Source organism: Capsicum annuum, chromosome 12 (assembly GCF_002878395.1).
Source record: "Capsicum annuum cultivar UCD-10X-F1 chromosome 12, UCD10Xv1.1, whole genome shotgun sequence".
In the NCBI taxonomy this organism is placed as follows: Eukaryota; Viridiplantae; Streptophyta; class Magnoliopsida; order Solanales; family Solanaceae; genus Capsicum; species Capsicum annuum.
Window position 1 is genome coordinate 151,182,636 of NC_061122.1, and position 20,294 is coordinate 151,202,929.

The 20,294-nt window shown below is 37.2% G+C and overlaps 1 protein-coding gene across 7 annotated transcripts in view; it reads right to left on the bottom strand.

The window, feature by feature from the left end:
- Positions 1-334: 334 nt before the first annotated feature.
- Positions 335-20,294, bottom strand: part of LOC107850173 — a 55,488-nt gene continuing 35,528 nt past the window's right edge. Inside the window, exons 4-10 of one of the 7 annotated variants that reach the window (XM_047400421.1) lie at positions 18,230-18,300; positions 14,080-14,169; positions 13,763-13,954; positions 13,555-13,653; positions 7,529-7,667; positions 877-1,077; positions 335-720 (exon numbers count right to left, since the gene is read on the bottom strand). In XM_047400421.1, coding sequence (XP_047256377.1) covers positions 899-1,077; positions 7,529-7,667; positions 13,555-13,653; positions 13,763-13,954; positions 14,080-14,169; positions 18,230-18,300 — 770 coding nt within the window. In that variant the 3' untranslated portion in view covers positions 335-720; positions 877-898. Of the gene's footprint in view, positions 721-858; positions 1,078-1,163; positions 1,296-1,832; positions 5,608-7,528; positions 7,668-13,554; positions 13,654-13,762; positions 13,955-14,079; positions 14,170-18,229; positions 18,301-20,294 lie in introns of those variants that run through there. The other 6 variants (XM_047400420.1, XR_007047959.1, XR_007047960.1 and 3 more) reach the window with 6 other exon arrangements.

Sequence of the window (20,294 nt, forward strand, 5' to 3'; positions counted from 1 at the left end):
ACGCCATCCAACCCAAACCCTTACGAGTTATGACTTGGACGGTTCAAATTGGGCACCTAAACGAATAGAGGATTTTCTTTTCTTTTTTTTTGTTTGGCAAAAAAAGAGAGATATTGGAGCAGGGCAAAAGAATCACTTCATTCATGAAACAATTATGACTTCGTGAACTCAAAAAAGACGTGCAAACCAAGTAATCTTAATCTTCCTCTGATGTCTTATCACCTTGCCACACGGCCTGCGTGCAACCACTTTCTCATTCTTGACAAAACGAAACTGAGAAAACTGCGAGTACTTGAAGAGAAACGAAACGACAATAAGGAAAATACCAAAAGCATTTCGCCAGGACCACCTCAGGTAGATTACATGCCTTAATAACTTCTGTATCCAATGCACGCAAAAATCATCATAATCAAATTTCCTTAAAATCACTGTCCTACATAATGTACATTCAGATATTTAACTCACAGACGAACACCATGCTGCTCCCAAAAGAATGAACCCCCCTTCTAATTGTAATGAAAATTATACAACAAACAGTAAACACCATCGTATTCAACCACTCCCAACGATCCTCAGGTCATAATGCATCTGAATCCATAATGTGCGTAAGGCGCAGCACAGAAGAAAGTACTTCAGCACCTTGGAGCATCGCATTCAGTACGTGTTGTGCTAAGAAAGTATTATAAACAGCTACGCCAAAGAGAGCAAAGTCAGCAACCTCTGCACAGATTGGTAACCACAACTTCAACAATCAGATTTTGAGCCAATTTCCACTCATAACACAAGATCCTAGAATCTCTCAGAACATTCAAGAGAAGAGAGTTTTGAATGTGCAGATAAGTAGCAGCTATTTCTTGCCTTCGTTCATCCACACACCTACAACCTTAATGGAGCAGAATCATTCTCTAATAATGATATCACCACTATCAGCTGCTAAAGTCGACCCCTTGTTGGCTAATGAATGAAGCATTGACTGGGCAGCAATCAACTTTTCCCTGAGCATCATATTATATTCAAAGAGATTTTGCAGATCTTTCTGGAGATTGGTCATACTTATATGATCAGCAACCTGCAATTCTGCAGAACAAAAGCAGTGACATCACCTTCGGCAAACACTACACGTTTACACAATCTCATATCGCTCTCCTGATTCACTATTTTACCTGTGGCTTATCACTTCATTCACAATCGATATAGCTGAAACGTCAGATATAGCTTCTCTACTGCACTTCTTTAACACAGCGCTGATTTGGTAAAAAGAACCTTACCCACTGGTAGCACAATTGGCTGCTCAACTACAACGAATAGTCTACTGATATACAGAGTTTGTTGATACTCTAAACTATGATCTTCCAATTAGCTTAAATTGCAAAATTGCAAAAAGAAAATAAATACCCAAAGCTAGACTGACGTGTCATAATTTCATGACACTTTTGATGCTAAAGACGATGAAAATATGCAAGAACTTAGGTGTTTTTGGTAGGTATGATGTTATATTTTGCAGGAGAATAGGGTTCGGAAGCAAAACTGAGAAAAAAGGCTCAAAATTGACCAAGTGAAGAATAGTTTAGAACACCCACGAATTGTGGAATCATCCATGAACCGTCCAACATGCTCATGAATGAAGTTCTGAAGAAAAAGTCAAAAACCTGATTTCCATGATTTGTGTTCACAACCCATGAACCAGTTCACGATTGGTAGGCTTGATCCGTGAACAAGATGCTGTAGAAAAACTACAATTTTGATTTCCGCGGATGGTGTCTACGATTGGTAGACTTGATCAGTGGTAAGATGCTTTTCATTAAGATCATACTTATGTTTTCATCTATGAATTTTTCTTGTGTGCTTGCAATCATGTGTAGCTAAACACCACAACTAGGGTTGTGGAAATCATGATGAATCAACGAAACAGGTCAAGTATGAGGAAATTCAAGATAGGTGTGCTTGCATTTATTGGTATTTTCTTCATTATGATTGTTTTCTAACGCTTGTAAATATTAAGAACTCATCTGTATTCTAGACTTGCTCGAGAGAGAAGTAACGATTAGAAAAGGAAAATAACAACAAAGATTTGAAGTTATCAACCTTCATCTAATAACTCGAGTCGTAGCGGGGAGAGTAAATCTGAGATCAACAACAAGGGTTAAAAGTGCAACACTCGGAGACCGAAAGGAGGAGCGAAATTAATCGTTGCAAAGCAGGACTCATCGCACCCAATGTTGGGGAATGGATTGACAGTCTACTTATATAGACTTGGGCAATCCTCCCCTCATGAGCTATCTCCTCATGAGCTAACTTTAGTGTTGAGTTAGGCCTAAGATTTCTAATTTTACATGCTATCAGAGCAGGACTCATCCCACCCATTGTTGAGCCCCCAAATTAAAAATTGTCCACACACCAAATGTCCAGTCTTGGGCGTGAGGTGGGATGTGAAAAAAAGTCACATGTATATATAATTAAAAGGAGAGGAAAAAGCCCTCTCCTTAAGCCATGTGGCAGCATAGAAAATTCCACATAATTGGGTAATTAAGACCAAAATAATTACTTTTAATTAAAATTAATAATTTGAATTAACCATGCAAAACTAACCCTATCTGAATAATCTAATAACAAAAGAAACCTCCATTAAAGGAACAGTTCAAGAAGTAAATTGAAGATATAGAATCATAACTTCCTCATCCATGTAATTTTTCTTCTAAATGAGTTTAATTGGTCTTTTTCTATGCTATTTTTTATGTCTTTGGAATCCAGTCCGCAAATTTTTTCCGAATCTTCACGATGTCTCAATTTCGTTTTTTTAGTTGAACTTCTGGAAATCAAGAAGCATGTTACTTATATATTTTGGTAAACGATTCAAATTGCTGAAAATACCCTTTTCGGAACATATTTTTCACAGGCTTACAAAAACTCTCTCGCTTCGTTTAGGGGTTGTTGATGAGTATATATTGATTTACATAAGATTTTGAGTATGAAAATCGAGGTTCCTTTCTAGATATCATCAAGATCCAGTACATCTACGAAAACGTTGACATCACAAGGTTGGGTAAGTTCACAATTTCCGGTCTGTGATCTCTATTGTTGTATAATCACTTTTCAATTGTGCTATATTTGTCCATATTTTCACATCCCTTCTACCTAGATAAAAAAAATTCAGTATTCCTCTTCTAATTTATCTTTTTTTTGCTACTGTGGAGGGTGTTTCTAGGTTTTTTCGGGTACGCAAGTAATCAATTATGGCATGATTGCATAAAATTATATAAGTTCTTCATCGAAGGTTTATGGGTTGTTTGATTTCTGCAGTGCAGTTTTATGTACTTGAACTTTTAACTTGAATTATTGTACTTTGTTTGATCATCTGAGAATGTGACAACATTAAATGATTAACTTGAATTTCAGTTACAAATCACAAGTCTGGCGTAAATCTAATCACATGTTTGAAATGTTTTCTCACTTGATAATACCTCTAGCATTTAATATTGCCAACAAAGGTAATATATATGAATGTTGCGATTTGGACCTCACTAATGCTACAATTTTCTATATATTCTGCTCGATATTGTTTGAGAACTGTCAAATTTAAACTCTGTTGTAAAAAAAAATTAGTGCATAAGAAATTTGAAAATGAGAAGATGCAAAGCAATAGGACTAATTGTTAATTAAGAGGTGCGTCGTGAAGGAGTCATTATTGTTGATACCTGAAATCAGGGTAATTCTCTTGGCAATTTGAACTTTATATTTTTTATTTCGTTTGGAATGTGATGGACGGGTGATTTAGTGATTATTATTTCTTGGTAATGGACATGTTTAATAGTTCTTGCCGCCGTCTATAGGCGAAGTGACGAAAGCCCGACGAAGGCCTATGCTACAGTAAGCAAAAAAGTAGGTTGAGGTTATGAAGTCACTTAGCCGTATACTATACAAAGGGAAAGACGTCGGAAGTTCCTGCATAAGTTGTCGGATCCTCAAAAAAAAGCTTTTCTGGGGACGCGTTGTTCAAGTGTTTCATATTCGATAAAAACCATTAGTCCGATAGGGGGATAGTATACGGAAGTTCCTGCATAAGTTGTCGGATCCTCAAAAAAAAGCTTTTCTGGGGACGCGTTGTTCAAGTCGAGTTTCATATTCGATAAAAACCCTTAGTCCGATAGGGGGATAGTATACATTCAATCCGAATAAGACACCTGAATTGCCCTAAAGCCCTACCAGATCTCTCATGGATCAACCTAACCAAGATAAGCAGATATCCTACTCGTTTCCGCTTTCGTCACCTTGCTAGTAAAAATTGTTGTCTTTTTATTTTTACAGATAAAAGTGGCAATTTCTCTCTATTAACGTTATTTTTTAAAAAATAACGTATATGAGCTTCTATTACCACTTGGTTCGATGTGTGTTGCTGATGTTCAACTGAAAGGAAGGGGCGTTTGAATAATGTGTGGCAATCCAAAAGAGGTGTTGCCTTCTGTTTTCCTTTTCAAAACAAGCGGAGGATGGCAAAGTTGTGACACATTTGCAGTATGCAATCGGTCTTTGCCATGATAGTGGCCATTAAATATGCAGTCAGTCTTTGCCATGATAGAGGCCATTAAAGATATTTGTTTGGAAAAGGTAAGTACTTACATTACAAATGTGTATTGGCATCCTAAAATTGAAATTAGATTAGTTATTAATATATGGGAAAAGTAAGAATCGGATAAGTGTGATGCATGTCCATATTGCTTAAACAATGATCTACAGTTTTCTCACTTATCATTGTATGTTGTATATTCTCTATTTGATGCCTGTGGATATTTTTAAGTTTGGTGGAACATTCATGGAAGGTTGAATTCAGGGTGCCTACACATGTTAGCAACATATGGCTTGAAGAATTTTTGTATTGTGTTACTTCTTAATTATGTATTCTTTACATTATAATACGGTATTACTGTGAACAGATTTGTTTCAATTCGGAGTAATATAATCTCTCAATTTGCAGGTGACCGTAATTGGGGGAGCCACGATCATCACTAAATGAGTTTAAAATCTTAGTAACATTATACATGAACTAGCAGGAGGAGGTTTGACGTCTACTAGATATGTATAAAAAGAAAATTCAGCCATGAATACATATTCCTAATATTCTGTCGAGTGGGTTCGCATGAGTCCATTGGCTTACTATATTTTTTTAAATTCTATTTGTTATGGATATTTTAGCGTGCATATGTGTATAAATTGATTTCAGTGGAGGCTTTGATCTTCATGAGAGTGTATATTATTTTTTAGTAAATTTCAACTTTTATGTATCATTTTTTTCTTATGCAGGAAGTAGTAGTTCACATCGGAGCAAACTAACTGATGATAACAGAATTACCATGCCGAGTGTAAGTTATTCAAGAAGCTTTTCATATGTTGTTCAGTCAAAGTCCAAGTTAAAGGTATAAGTTAGTAACATATGAACAAGTTGGCCATGGAAGGCACCTTTAACCGCACTAGCAAGACCTGTATCAGCACATTCTTGCTCAGCAGTATTGTCAGCTCAACAACAAACTTAGCTTGGATTACATTCAGTAGAGAAAGGCCAAGTAATCTTCAATATCCTTTTTGATTGCAGCCAAGTGTTCATCTAAAATACTAAAGAACTACATTACATCAATCTCCCTTGGAAAATCATTTTGGAGAGAAGTAACTGGAATTCAAGAAAACGAAGAGATACCAAAAATCAATGGGATATGGAGGAAGAAAATGTTTGCAAACAAACAAGAAAAAATGGATGCACCATAAGCTCATTGAAAAAGCTTCAATAAAATTATTCGTGTTAATCCTTCTAATCCTATTTTTTCTTTTTAATTTAATAATGTACATGTTTCTTATATTTCACTATTTTTCAGCCTTTGTATCATTTCTCGGATTATTGTAAAATATATGAAGGAATCATGTTTTAGTAGATCGTGAAAAATCAAAGTTTCCTCTTAATAGTGCAAAATTGGAACTCATTTATAATCTACTTCATCACTGTGTTAGTGTCGATGTTCATCTTTTTTCTTGGTCATTTGGTTAGTATAATTTACTTTGTCACCGTGTTAGTTAGTATAAGTCTATGTTAATTAATTAGTGTAAAGTCTATATTTCTCTAATACTCTTGACTTTTTTTTTTCACTGCATCTTTTCAAACAACCAAGCTTATATTGTCTTTTAATTTGATTTTGTAATTTATATTTGCAGGCAAAGAACAGTTCTGTACTTTCATTTTCACGGGTCTGTCACATTTTGAAACTACAAAAGTAAAAGAAAGACGATTTCGAATGGATGACATGTACCTGCATTAATTTTACTAAACACAGAGTTTTAAAACTCTTAGTTTCAAAGGAAGAGCTTCCGTTAAGGTTGTATATGATACAATTTGATCACACCCAAATTGTTTCCTACCTTAAACTAGGTGGAGATTAAGAGTTTGTTGGGATGTGCTTATAACTTATGGCATATTTTTGTTGTTTTGATTTAAAAATAAGTGCTTTAAGTATTACAGAAGTGCATAAAACATATTTTAGCTTAAAACACCATATATAATTCAATCTAGATAGCTTAAACATCTAAGCTATTTTAGTTCAACATGATGATAGAATAAGCAATTTCAATGACAAAGCTACTAACATGAAGCGCAGTAACTGATATGTTTAGTCGATTGAATATAAAGAAAAAAGTTAGTACAAGAAAGATAATATGCTTTCTGCCACGAAATGTCATTTTAATTATTCTTTCAAAGCTAAATTTATTTGACCTGCTTTTATTCACAACTCTTTCATATGCAGGAGTTTTCAAAGCATACTATATATCAATCATATTATCCTATTCTAGAATTGTCAATCTTAAATGAGACTTCTGTCACGAGAATGAAAATACATTTATTATTTTCTTGGATTAAGGATAAGTTCTCCTTTGAAAGCTATATATAATTTCTAATGATTTCTTTTTAATACTGACCGACCGCGCATCACGCGGGTACAAATACTAGTTGGTGGTTAACGAGACGGGTGGTCTCTTTATATGGCTTGGGCAATCTTCCCCCTTTACAAGCTTTTGGGGTGTGAGTTAGGCTCAAGATATCCATCCACGTTTGGGCTCCCGTCCAAGCTTCAATTGGGTCTGGGCATGAAAGGGGGTATTGGAGTGGGTGAAAGTCCCACATTGATTGAGGAATGGGCTGGCAGTTTGCTTATATGGACTTAAGCAATCCTCCCCTCATGAGCTAGCTTTTGGGGTTGAGTTAGGCCCAAGATCCATTCTTTACAATAATCAAAGAGATCAATATCATCTATAGTGGGCTCTCATAAACTTGATCTGTAATTTCTTATATTTGTCACAACCCAGAAAGGTTGACCAAATTTACAGTGATCTTGATTATAGCATGGGCAACTTGAATAAACTTAAATAGGCCAAAGAACATGAAAGAGCAGCTTAAAATCAGACATGATGTAATCTAAACAGTTAGCATGTTTGTTGGCGTGGCAGTAGGGGAACATAATAAACATTGATCTCATGATTCTAGACTTACTTAACGGAGGCGGAGATGGAACAGTTATGTCATTAGCTGCAGGAAAAGCTGGAGCCTGGAGAGCATTCTTTACATCTGGAGCAATTACATCTTCAGGTTTACTACCTTTTATGGTTGGAGGTACATCATTTTCTTGGAACTGAAGCCACATAAATATAAAGTAAGTTTTAACAGCTTTCTATGGATAAAGCATAAGTTACCAGTTCTTTGGGAAGACAAACAAAGTGGACATGAAAACCTAGTCGTATCAAGAAACACTTAGAATTGAGTATAAAAGCAGAATATGAAGAAAGAACTGCATTTTGTCCAGTAGAACTAACAATAAAAAGCAGGAATAGATCTTAACATATAAGTTACTTGTAAAAAGATCTAAAACCATGAGGCAACATTTGAGATATGAAAAGGCAATATGTTAAATTAGTAATTTCACAAAAATATAACACCATTCAAAGGTCACTTGACCATATTTTACCGTCCCGAGACGATGACTGCCCTTTTCTCTTTTCAACTTTCAAAATGCTTCTACAAGTCCAAGGCACTTTCTGAAGAGGGAAAGAAATGCCACCCCCTAAGTAACTACCCACTAACAGGTTGTTCCAATTGAAGTTGTTAAAATATGAGTAGAAATAGAAATAGTATATAAAAATCCTACTTGGAAAATGATTGTACTATAGTGTCTATAAATAGGGCTTCAATGTAATTATGTAAATACACAATTCAATAATATTTTTCTCCATTATTTCTCACATGATATCAGAGCATTGGTGGGAAACTTCAGAAAAGAAAATGAAAACGAAAAATCAATCACAGTGCTTCAATTTTCGGTGACTGATTTGTGTCATTATCTGTTTTGTGGGTTGTGTGCAAAATACACCACCACCAAGGGTATCGAAAAGCTCAGGCAAAAAAACCCGACCAAAACCACTAGAAAATCACTAGCCACGCGCTCACACACACCTGCCGAAATTCCAGCGAGAGCTGTCACACGCCGGAGCATGAGCCCTTCTCCGATCGACTGTTTTGGTTGTTCCTTTTCTGTTGGAGTCGCGCAGCTACTCCGACCTCTGACCAGCTTTTGTTTTTCAGTTCCAGCCAAGTTTCTCAGATTCTGATCGCAGGAACCCTAATTCCGGCGACTCTATATTATTTTTTGGTGAATTTTTAGTAATATCATACATCCAAATTTTGTTTCTTGGTGTTTTCAAGTCAAAATTCCCAAGATGTCTTTTGGGTATAATATTTTTGGCCCCAAAATTATTGAAACTGAAAGTTCAAGTCCTATGATCACTTCCGAACCATTAATAGCAGTTCAAATTATTTAGTCTAGGCTTCCTCGGTTGAGTTGTGGTGCAAAGGTCAAGGTGTCCATGATCACTTAAAGATCAAGGCTAGTGTTGTAGATGAAAAGGCAAAATCTAGCGCGGAAGATACGAAAGCCAATGAACAATGGGAGAAAGTTGATGCTCAATTATGTAGTCTCTTATGGCGATCTATTGATTCCAAGTTCATGCCCTTGTTTCGCCCATCCCAAACATGTTATTTAGTTTGGGAAAAGGCTCGTGCTTTATACACTAATGACATATCTCATTTTTATGATGCGATGTGCCGAATGACCAACTTGAAGAAATAAGAATCTGATATGTCTACATACTTGAGACAAGTACAAACAGTCATGGAAGAATTTGATACATTGATGTCCGTCACTACGGATGTAGAAGAGCAACAAGAGCACAGACACATGTTGCTTCTAGTTCTTACACTTGTTGGACTTTGTACTGACCATGATTCAGTATGTGATCAGATTTTAGCTAGTCCAACGGTTCCTACAATTGATGAGTTATTCTCGCGTTTGCTTCGTCTTATCACGCCTCCCAGACACAGTAATTTCATCACCCTACGGTTCCTACAATTGATGAGTTATTCTCGCATCTGCTTCGTCTTATCACGCCTCCCAATCACAAAGTAATTTCATCCCCCACTGTTAACTCCTCTATTCTTGCATATCAAACTATAGAAAACGAACATATCAGTCTATGGAGAATCGGCGAGGAGGTCGTTCTGGAAAATCTCGATCAAAGTGCAGTTATTATCATAAAATTAGGCACATTCAGGATATATGTCATATTTTGCATGATCCACCACCCAGTTATAATCCTATTGTTGTAAAGAAATATAATGAGTTCCTTCGAAATCGAACAAGTAAGCAGACATCTCCACAGCCTAATCGACCATTCAATAATGCTCATATTTCCCAGACAGAATATGATAAGTTTCTTTAATATTGAGCAAGTAAGCAGACATCTCCACAAGTAGCCTCAGTTGCTCAATCTGATGCTTTTGTTGTTAGTAATTCTTTTGCTTGTGTTTCACAGTCTAGTACTTGGATCATGGATCATGGACTCAGGTGCTTCTGCTCATATTTTTTACAACAATCACTTCTGTCTGTTGTTGTTTATTCACAATCTCTTCCAGCTATTAATTTAGCCAATGGGATCCGAACAAAACCAAAAAGAGTTGGACAAGCCAAAACCCTATCTTCTGTCACTCTAGACTCTGATCTTTATGTCCCTGGTTGTCCTTTTAATCTTGCATCTGTTCGTCGTTTGACACATGCCCTTCATTGTAGTATAACTATTTTTAGGATTCTTTTCTAATGTAGGAGCGCAGTACGGGACAGATAATTGGCACAGGACATGAATCATAAGGCCTTTACCATCTTACCTCTTTAAATTCCTTCACAGCGTGCTCCGTTACAAACCCTCCAAACCTAATTCACAACTGTTTAGGACATCTGATTCTATCCAAGCTATAGAATATAATGCCTAGTTTGTCTAGTTTATCCACATTAGATTGTGAGTCATGTCAAGTAGGGAAACACACCCGTGCTACTTTTTCACGTAGTATTAAGAGTCATTCAGTGTTTATTTTTCACATTAGTTCATTTTGATGTTTGGGGTCCCTAGTGAAATCAGTTCACCCTTAGGTTTTGTTATTTCGTTAGTTTCATTAATGATTTTTCAAGATGTACTTGGGTTTTCTTAATGAAAGATCGTTTTGAGTTATTTTCTATTTTTAAAAGTTTTTGTGCGAAAATACAAAATCAATTTGGTGTTTCTATTCGTACTTTTCATAGTGATAATACCCTCGAATCCTCTTAGTTTTAGGAGTTTATGACTCATCAAGGAATTATTTACCAGACATTTTGTCCGTACACCCTTTAGCAGAACGATATAGCAGAAAGAAAGAATAGGCATCTTCCTGAGACCGCTCGCGCTCCTCACTGAATCCCATGTTCTGCTGCATTTTTGGGCGATGCAGTCCTCACATCTTGCTATCTAATTAATAGAATGTCATAATCTTCCATTCAGAATCAGGTTCCTCATTCCATATTGTTTCCACAGTCATATCTCTACTCTATCCCCCCTCATGTCTTTGGGATCACATGCTTTGTTCATAACTTTGCCCCTGGAAAAGATATTAGCTCCTTGTTCTCTAAAAGGTGTCTTCTAAGGTTACTCTCGAGTTCAAAAAGGGTATTGTTGCTACCGGATTTTCGTCGCAACCTTATGTCTGCCGATGTCACATTTTTTTATTCTCAACCTTACTATACATCTTCTGATCATCCTGATATCTCTGAGGTTTTACCCGCACCATCCTTGGTCTTACCCGTATCGCCAGACTTACCCAAACCAACCTTTGAGGAATCAACGGTTACTTCTACGTCTCCAGCTGTAGTGCCACCACTTCTGACTTATCATTGTCGTCCACATCCAAGATTAGTCCCAGATGATTCATGTCATGTGTCGAACGCTACTCCTAGTGCGGACTTGCCTCCTCCTAGCCAATTAGTTGCACTTTAAAAAGGTATGTGTTTCCCTTGTAATGATAACCCACCTTATACTTTCTTGAGTTATCATCGTTTATCATCACCCTATTATACTTTTGTATCATCTTTGTCTCTATTTCCATCCCTAAGACTATAGGTGAAGCACTTTCTCATTTAGGATAGAAGCAGGCTATGATAGATGAGATGTCTGTTTTACATACGAGTGGTACTTTGGAGCTTGTTTCCCTTCCTGCAGGTAAATCTATTGTTGGTTGCCGTTGGACTTATGCAGTCAAAGTTGATCCAGACAGTCAAGTTGATCGGTTGAAGGCTTGCCTTGTTGCCAAAGTATACATGCAAATATTTGGGCTTGATTATAGTGACACTTTCTCTCCCATGGCTAAAAAAGCATATTTTCGTCTTTTCCTATCCATTATTGTCATTCGTCATTGGCCTCTTTATTAGTTGGATATTATGAATGCTTTTTTGCACGGTGATCTTGAGGAAGAAGTATGGAGCAACCACCAGGTTTTGTTGCTCAGGGGAGTCTAATAGCCTTGTATGTCGATTGCGCAGGTCACTCTACGGTCTGAAACAGTCCCCTCGAGCCTGGTTTGGAAAGTTTAGCACAGTAATTCAACAATTTGGCATGATTCGTAGTAAAGCTGATCACTCAGTGTTTTATCGGCATTCTCAACCAAATTTGTGTATCTATTTGGTGGTTTATGTTGACGATATCGGTATCACAGGCAATGATATCACTAAATTAAGCAACATTTCTTTCAGCATTTTCAGACTAAAGACCTCGGCAGACTGAAATATTTTCTAGGTATCGAAGTTACTCAGTCCAGATCAGGTATTGTTATTTCTCAATGTAAGTAAGCCTTAGACATTCTTGAGGAGACAGGAATGATGATCACCCATTGACACTCCTATGGATCCAAATGCTAAACTTCTATCAGGACAAGAGGAGCCACTTAGTTATTCTGAAAAGTATAGGCAATTGGTTGGAAAGTTGAATTATCTCACAGTGACTAGACCTGACATATCCTTTCCTGTGAATGTTGTAAGTCAGTTTATGACTTCCCCTGTGATGGTCATTGGAATGCAATTGTTCATATTCTGCGATATATAAAGTCAGCTCTACGTAAAGGACTACTCTGTGAGGATCGAGGTCACGAGCATATCATTGGATACACAAATGTTGATTGGGCAAAATCACCCTCTGATAGACGCTCTACATCCAGATATTGTGTTTTAGTATGAGGTAATTTGGTATCTTGGAAGAGTAAGAAATAAAGTGTGGTTGCTCGATCTAGTGCGGAAGTAAAATATCGAGCAATGAATGTAGAAAATTGTGAGCTAGCTTGAATCAAATAGTTGCTGAGAGAACCAAAATTTGCAGAAACAGGTAAGATGGAACTTGTGTGTGACAATCAAGAAGCCCTTCATATTGCATCGACTCCAGTGTTTCATGAGAGGACTAAACACATAGAGATTGATTGTCACTTTGTCGGAGAAAAGATACCCTCTGGAGATATTGTTACAAAATTTGTAAAGTCAACTGATCAACTTGCAGATATCTTCACCAAGTCCCTCACATGTCCTCGTATTAATTACATTTGTAACAAGCTAGGTATATATGACTTATATGCACCAGTTTGAGGGGGTATTAGAATATGAGTAGAAATAGGAATTGTATATAAAAATCCTACTTGGAAAAGGATTGTACTATCGTGTCCATAAATAGGGCTTCAATGTAATTATGTAAATATACAATTCAATAATATTTTTCTCCATTATTTCTCACAGAAGCAAAGATATTTTGGTAGTTCTAAAAAGTAAAGCAATTCATTTCTGATACTTCTGATATAACAGCAAAAAAATGTGAAACCAGAGGAAGTAGCTGTGACACACTTGGTCTATTCTACCAGCAAAACAAGACGGGGCGGAGGGACCACGGGAGGGGGGTGGGGTGTCGTCTGATGGTTAGAAATAAAAGAGCTGTAACATCCATGTACGCCATTTAGGTATCACTTTTCCTATGTTGGGTTAAGCCCAAATCATGGTAAAAAAGCGGGCATGATGGCACCAATCACGTGCAGGTTCATGGGCTTGGGTTGAGACAGTAGCCAAAATACAACTATCATTTTAAGCAAACCTAAGAAACAAAAAATATCAGAGAGAATAGGCAACTGACTCCATCTTCCTCCAGATGTGTACCCTTTTGGAGATCTGCTGCAGGTTCAGGCGAAAAACATGTGGCACTTGGCGTATCAATCTTCATTGCAGTGGCTCTCTGGAAAAGGCAAACAGGACTTCAAAAGTTTACAATCTCCATGAAATTTGTAAAGAAGCAGTAGATGTAAGCCAACTACTGATATAGAGTTGAGGCCACAAGGCTGCACCTTCTCCCTGGGTAAGCCAACTCTTTTGCTAAAACTGATGGTATCTAATCTGCTAGACCCTCTTCCTCTAACCGAAGAGTTCTTCCTGTGGAGTGATTCCATTTTGACGCCTGTGCAACAACCATCATTTCTCATGTCGGACTCCTCTTCCAATTGGTTAGGAGCATATGTGTACATCACATATTTCCTCAACTATCAGAAAACGAAAGTGGAAGCAAAGGATAAGGAAGTTAGCTAGGGCAGCTGAATTGGCAAGCTAACTAAAAAAGATTATTTTCGCCAAGAAAACACGTCATTATTTCTTTCCATATACTCACCTTATCCCAGCGGTCTTGAGCTTTCCGACGACTTCTAACCTTTCGCATTACACTATCCTCATAGCGTAATTTCTTTATCCTATATTCACACTGTAACATAGGAGTATCGACATAAATAAGGAAGTATAGACATAAGGATCAATCACACCCTGCACACATTTGTAAGTAAATTTTCCATGAAAGAATTAAGATGCACTAAAGTTACTTCATAGGTTTACAATTTCAAGTACCTTCAGAGTTCCTTTCTTCCATCACTGAGTTCAGGCTAGCAGATCATTGTTAATTTTCAACCCACATTCCAAAAGAAAGAAAAAAAAAAAAAGGCAGCCCGGTGCACTAAAGCTACCGCTATGCGCGGTGTCCGGGGAAGGGCCCCACCACAAGGGTGTATCGTATGCAGCCTTACCTTGCATTTCTGCCAGATGCTGTTTCCAAAACTTGAACCCGTGACCTCCTGGTCACATGACAGCAACTTTACAAGTTACTCCAAGGCTCCCCTTCTCAACCCACATTCCAAACTTAGAAGTAAATATAACTTCTATGCAAATTCGAACCAAAATGTCTTGATCTTGAATGTTGGTCATTAGGAATTGAAATAATACCCAGTAAATCAGTGTCAGACAAAACATTTTGCCCAACCTTTGTGTTTTTACTTTTCTGATTTGACACTTCATAGAGAAATTAGCACTTAGCAGATTTAAAAGGAATATCGAAAGACAATTTCCTCCACAACATAGAAAACTGAATGGAAATTATCAAGAAATCAAGCGCCAATATGTTTCTACGTCGAACAACTGTAAATTCTACTACCTCACATTAAAGCGGAAACCATAAGAGATCTGTGTCCAATATTTAATAAAGGGCAGCCTGGTGCGCTAAAGCTACCACTATGCGCAGTGTCCAGGGAAGGACCCCACCACAAGGGTGTATCATATGCAGCCTTACCTTGCATTTCTGCCAAAGGCTGTTTCCAAGGCTTGAACCCGTGACCTCCCGGTCACATGGCAGCAACTTTATCAGTTACTCCAAGGCTCCCTTCATGTCCAATATTTAATAGAGTTAGAAATTTGGATGGTCACTCAACTTTTGGTAATTGGCCTTCATAATTTACTCAACTTTTGGTAATTGGCCTTCATAATCAATTAACTTTGTTTTGCGATTTTGTTGTCTTTTAAAAGTCACTCGACTTTGTCATGTAAGCTTCCATGGTCGTTAACTTATTCCCCAAAAATATAATTTTTGATGCGTGTTCAATGACCGGCAACTGTAAATTTTTTGAAAAAATATTTTTAAAATTTAAGATTAATAATCCTATTGACATCCAGAGTTGCAACAACTATAGAGGTATTAAGTTGTTGAGTCATACAATGAAGGTTTGGGAAAGGGTGGTAGAATTGAGGTTGAGAAGGATAGTGATTATCTTTGAGAATCAGCTAGGTTTCATGTCAGGTTGCTCTACCATTCACCTTGTGAGGAGACTAGTAGAGCAGTTTTGGGAGAGAAAGGACTTGCACGTGGTTTTTATTGATCTTGAGAAGACTTATGACAGAGTTCCAGGGAGATTTTGTGGAGGTGGTTGGACGCAAGTGGGGTGACCGTGGCGTACACTAGGGGCGATTCAGGACATGTATGATGGTGCGAAGACTCGTGTGAGGACGGTAGGTGGAGATTCAGAGCACTTTTCAGTTTTGATAGGATTGCACCAGGGGTCGACTCTAAGCCCATTTTTATTTGCCTCGGTGATTGTTTTGACGCGACATATTCAAGGGGAGATATCTTGGTGTATGTTATTTGCGGATGATGTGGTACTGATTGACGAAACTCGAGAAGGAGTTAATGATAAGTTGGAGATTTGGGGACAAATGCTCGAGGCTAAAGGATTTCGGTTGAGTAGGACCAAGACGGAGTACTTCGAGTGTAAGTTTAGTGATATGTTGCAGAAGACTGGCGTGGTGGTAAAGCTAAACTCTCAAGCCATTTCTGAGAGGGAGAGTTTCAAGTATCAAGGTTTTATAATTTAGGGCAATGGTGAGATTGACGAGGATGCCACGCATCGTATTGGGGCAGGATGGTTGAAATGGAGGCTCGTTTCGGGAGTTTTATGTGATAAGAAGGTGCCCCCGAAGCTTAAAGGTAAGTTCTACAGAGTGGCAGTCCGACCGGCTATGTTGTATGGAGCGGAGTGTTGGCCAGTTAAGAACTCTCACATCCAAAAGTTAAAGGTAGCGGAGATGAGGATGCTGCGATGGATGTGTGGCCATACCAGAAAAAATTGGGTGAGGAACGAGATTATTCGGGAGAAGGTAGGAGTTGCTTCGGTGGAGGACAAGATACGAGAAGTGAAGTTACGTTGGTTCAGGAACGTGATGGGGAGGGGTTTTGATGCATCAGTGCGGAAGTGTGAGACCTTGGCTATGGATGGTTTCAGGCGAGGTAGAGGTAGGCCGAAGAAATATTGGAGGGAGGTGATTAGGCATGATATGGAGCAGTTACAGCTTATAGAGGACATGACCCCTTGACCCTTGACCCTTGACCCTTGATAGGAAAGTGTGGAGGACGTAGATTAGGGTAGAGGGTTAGGGGGTGGGAGTACATCGGTAACAGTACGGGAGCGTTCTTTTGTGTCTGCGGTTCCTTGTTCATAGGGTTGTGTGATGTCCATGGTTTCGGTTAGATAGTTTTTAGCATTATCTTGTGGCTTTAGTATTATCTTGTGCCTAGCGGTGACAATTTATTTTGCTTACTGTACTAGTTTATATGCATTTATGTTTTGTGTTTGTTATACTGTTATCGGTCCTAAGTCGGGGGTCTATCGGAGACAGCCTCTCTACTTCACCTGAGGTACTGGTATGATTTGCGTACACTCTACCCTCCCCAAACCCCACTATGTGGGGAAACACTGGGTATGTTGTTGTAATCCTATTGAACAGTCAAATTTTTTGGTCTTGTTTTCTTATTTTTTTAATTTGTTTTTGTTTTTCTTGTTATTCTTCATCAAATTTAATATGTTGTCTTATGTGTGAATATGTTAAATATGTTACGAGATATACTTAAAATATTTTTCATATATACATTTTTATTAACATTTATTTCACAGAAGATAATACGTAGATCATGCATAATATAATGTTTGTAACTTGTATAATAATTACTTTACTAATAAGCCAACAACAACTCTTTACTCTTTAATAGGTACGAAAATTACATTGAAAAGTTACTACCATATGACCCTATGTTATATTATCTTTATCGTCCACTAGATTTTTATTTCTATGGAAGATTTTCTACACTTAGAAATAGAAGTTAATATAATTTCAACAAGTACGTACAAACAAGATATGAGCTTTACTTGATGAAGAAAATGTTCTTGTGATGAATCTTTATTTAAATATTTGACTAAATACTTAAAATATTCATACACAAGACGACTATATTTAAATTCGATTAATAAAGGATATCAAAAAAAAAAATTAAAAGCAAAATACAAGAAGAATAAAAAAATTGACAGAAAACTCAATTTTTAAATATTTGTTTCTAAATTTTAAAATATTCTTTTTTCTAAAAAAAATTACAGCTGCAACATCATTAAATAGGAACCAAAAATTATGTTTTTGGAAATAATGACCATGGAGGCTAACTTGGCAAAGTTGAGTGACTATGACAGCCAATTACACAAAGTTGAGTGAATTTTGAAAGACAAAGCAAAGTTGGGGATTGAAAGTCAATTACCCAAAATTGAATGATCATTCAAGCTTTTAACTCTATTTAATCAGCGTACATAACAAACTCGAAACGTCCCATGCATTACTGTCATCAGCAACTGAACTACAAACTATTGTTACAACAAATTTCCACAGCAAAATCATTAACGAAGTTTTTTTTTGTTAATGCATTCTAAACCACACATGCAACTATGTTATACAGATACTTCATTTACCTATACTATTGTGCCGAATGGGTGTGACATGAGTATGGGTGCTTTATGCAGATTATTCGCAATACACTAAATTGACAGAAGATGCATGTTACATGGTAGTAACATACACCCGGTAATGGATGCATACACTTAAACAAGTCCATGTAAGATAGCTTAGAAAGGAATCCGTAAAGTTGCAGGACTGGTAACAAAAAGAAAAAAACAATAACGTACCTGCACCAAAATGTAGAAGAAAAGGCCAATACTGAGGCAATAAAGACCACCAAGATCAGCAAGGAAGCTTACTGCACTCTTGAGAGAGGAAGATATTATCAAACAACAACAACAACAACAACAACAAACCCAGTGTATTCCCACCTAGTGGGGTCTGGGGGGGGGTAAGATGTACGCAGTCCATACCTCTACCTCTGATGAAGTAGAAAGGCTGTTTCCGAAAGACCCCCGGCTCAAGGCACGAGATACCACACAAACATATAGTAAAGCACAGAAGCAGATTACATAACATAAATACGGCACCCATAAGGAATATAAAACAGAGGAAAGCAGAGGAAAGCACACAGATTCGTAATAAACATGGAACACGGGATACGGAATCATAAAAGGAAACACTAAATATAGCCCAAAAAAACTTCCGAAATGAAACGAGCCATTCAAAACACTAAATATACACACCAGATTTCTGAAGCAAACCTACATTTTAGTCTTCTTTTCTTACTCCTCCATCCCGATTTATGTGATGCCCTTTTATTCAAGTCTATTCCAAAAAGAACGATACCTTTCTATATTTCGAAACAATTAAGCTTTAACCATCCATTTTGCCCTTACGGCGATGACTTATAGGCCACACAAATATCTATGGCTTATTTAGACACAAGGTTCAAAAGTCAAGTCTTTTTCTTAAAATCTGTGCCAGTCAACGTGCATCACATAAATTGGGATGGAGGGAGTATCATATTGGTGTGGTCCAGCATTATAGACTAGAAAACAGTTAAAAGTATGAAATGATGCACCAGACTAGCAGGTTACAATATTCTTTTTTAGCAAGTTTAGCCTGAAAAATCAGCAGGGCAATAAGTCTACATCTGACAACCTATCTTTTCTTCCCCTTTATTTTTTTTTCAGATAAGGTAAATGCTCCATCTGATTATCCTATCATTTCTCCATCTTCACTATTTTTGCATCCACACTAAAAGCTTAAATTCCTCTGGTTTGAAGCACTAAAACTATATAAAATAGAATTCCGTAGAAATTTTAGTATTTAGTCTATTTTTTATATTCTGGAAAAATAACAAAGGCCCCTGAAGACAATACGAAACTACACCTTGATGTTTGCTTGGAACCAGTGCTCGTTCAAAACATTATAAGTTCACTGAGCAACTTGTCCGTAGAAGCAGATAGGCAAAATAAAAAAACATTCCACTAAAGGCCCTACACTGCAATGCAGCATTGGCATTTGCACGGTTGGCATTTAACAGGTTGCACAATGTTAGTTATGCACTCTGTATTGGACAACAAAACTAAGCTTCCCATGAATCACGTAGAAAACAAATGCTAGGGAACAACTTGGCAATGAAAAAATTGGCATAGGATCTGGACCAGTGAGCTAGAACTATAACCAGAGAGTGAATATCTCAGAAAACCAAATACCTCGTTCCACCATAAGATGTACGTATAGAAGAAGATATTAAAAACCAACTGAGTTCCAGAAGTCCCCTCCTCTCCCTCATCGCTTTCTCCCAAAAGATGAAAACACGATGGTAAAAAAGAAGACAAGGTAGGGAATAAGGAAATTCAGGAAAATTACAGATCAATCATTATATAAAGCACAAAACTGCTGAAGGCTCTCGCCTATATCTTCATTTTTTCATTTTGAAATGTAACAAATTATCGTCTATATCAGTTTTCAAAACAAATAACAAGCTTAAAAAGGAGTTGTAAGCAGTTGATCAGTCAATATGCAAACAATGTTAAAAGAAGAGTGACAAAAGAAGAGCTGTCAGATTCAGTATAAATGAATTTTGGAAACATGTAGTAATTCTCCTCAGTATCACAAGACATCATTAACATGGCTCATGGTCCAGCCATAATTTCTTACTGAAGTTCTATTTACCAAAAAGATGAAACGAGCATCTCTCGCAAAAGTATAACTCAAAAGATATTTACAAACTTCATAGCTAAAGGTATTTATACTGCACACGCATCATTATAGCTCTAAGTATATACAGAATTAAAATTCGAAAGTCAGGAGGTGTAAAGACTAGCCAGAGAGGACATTGAA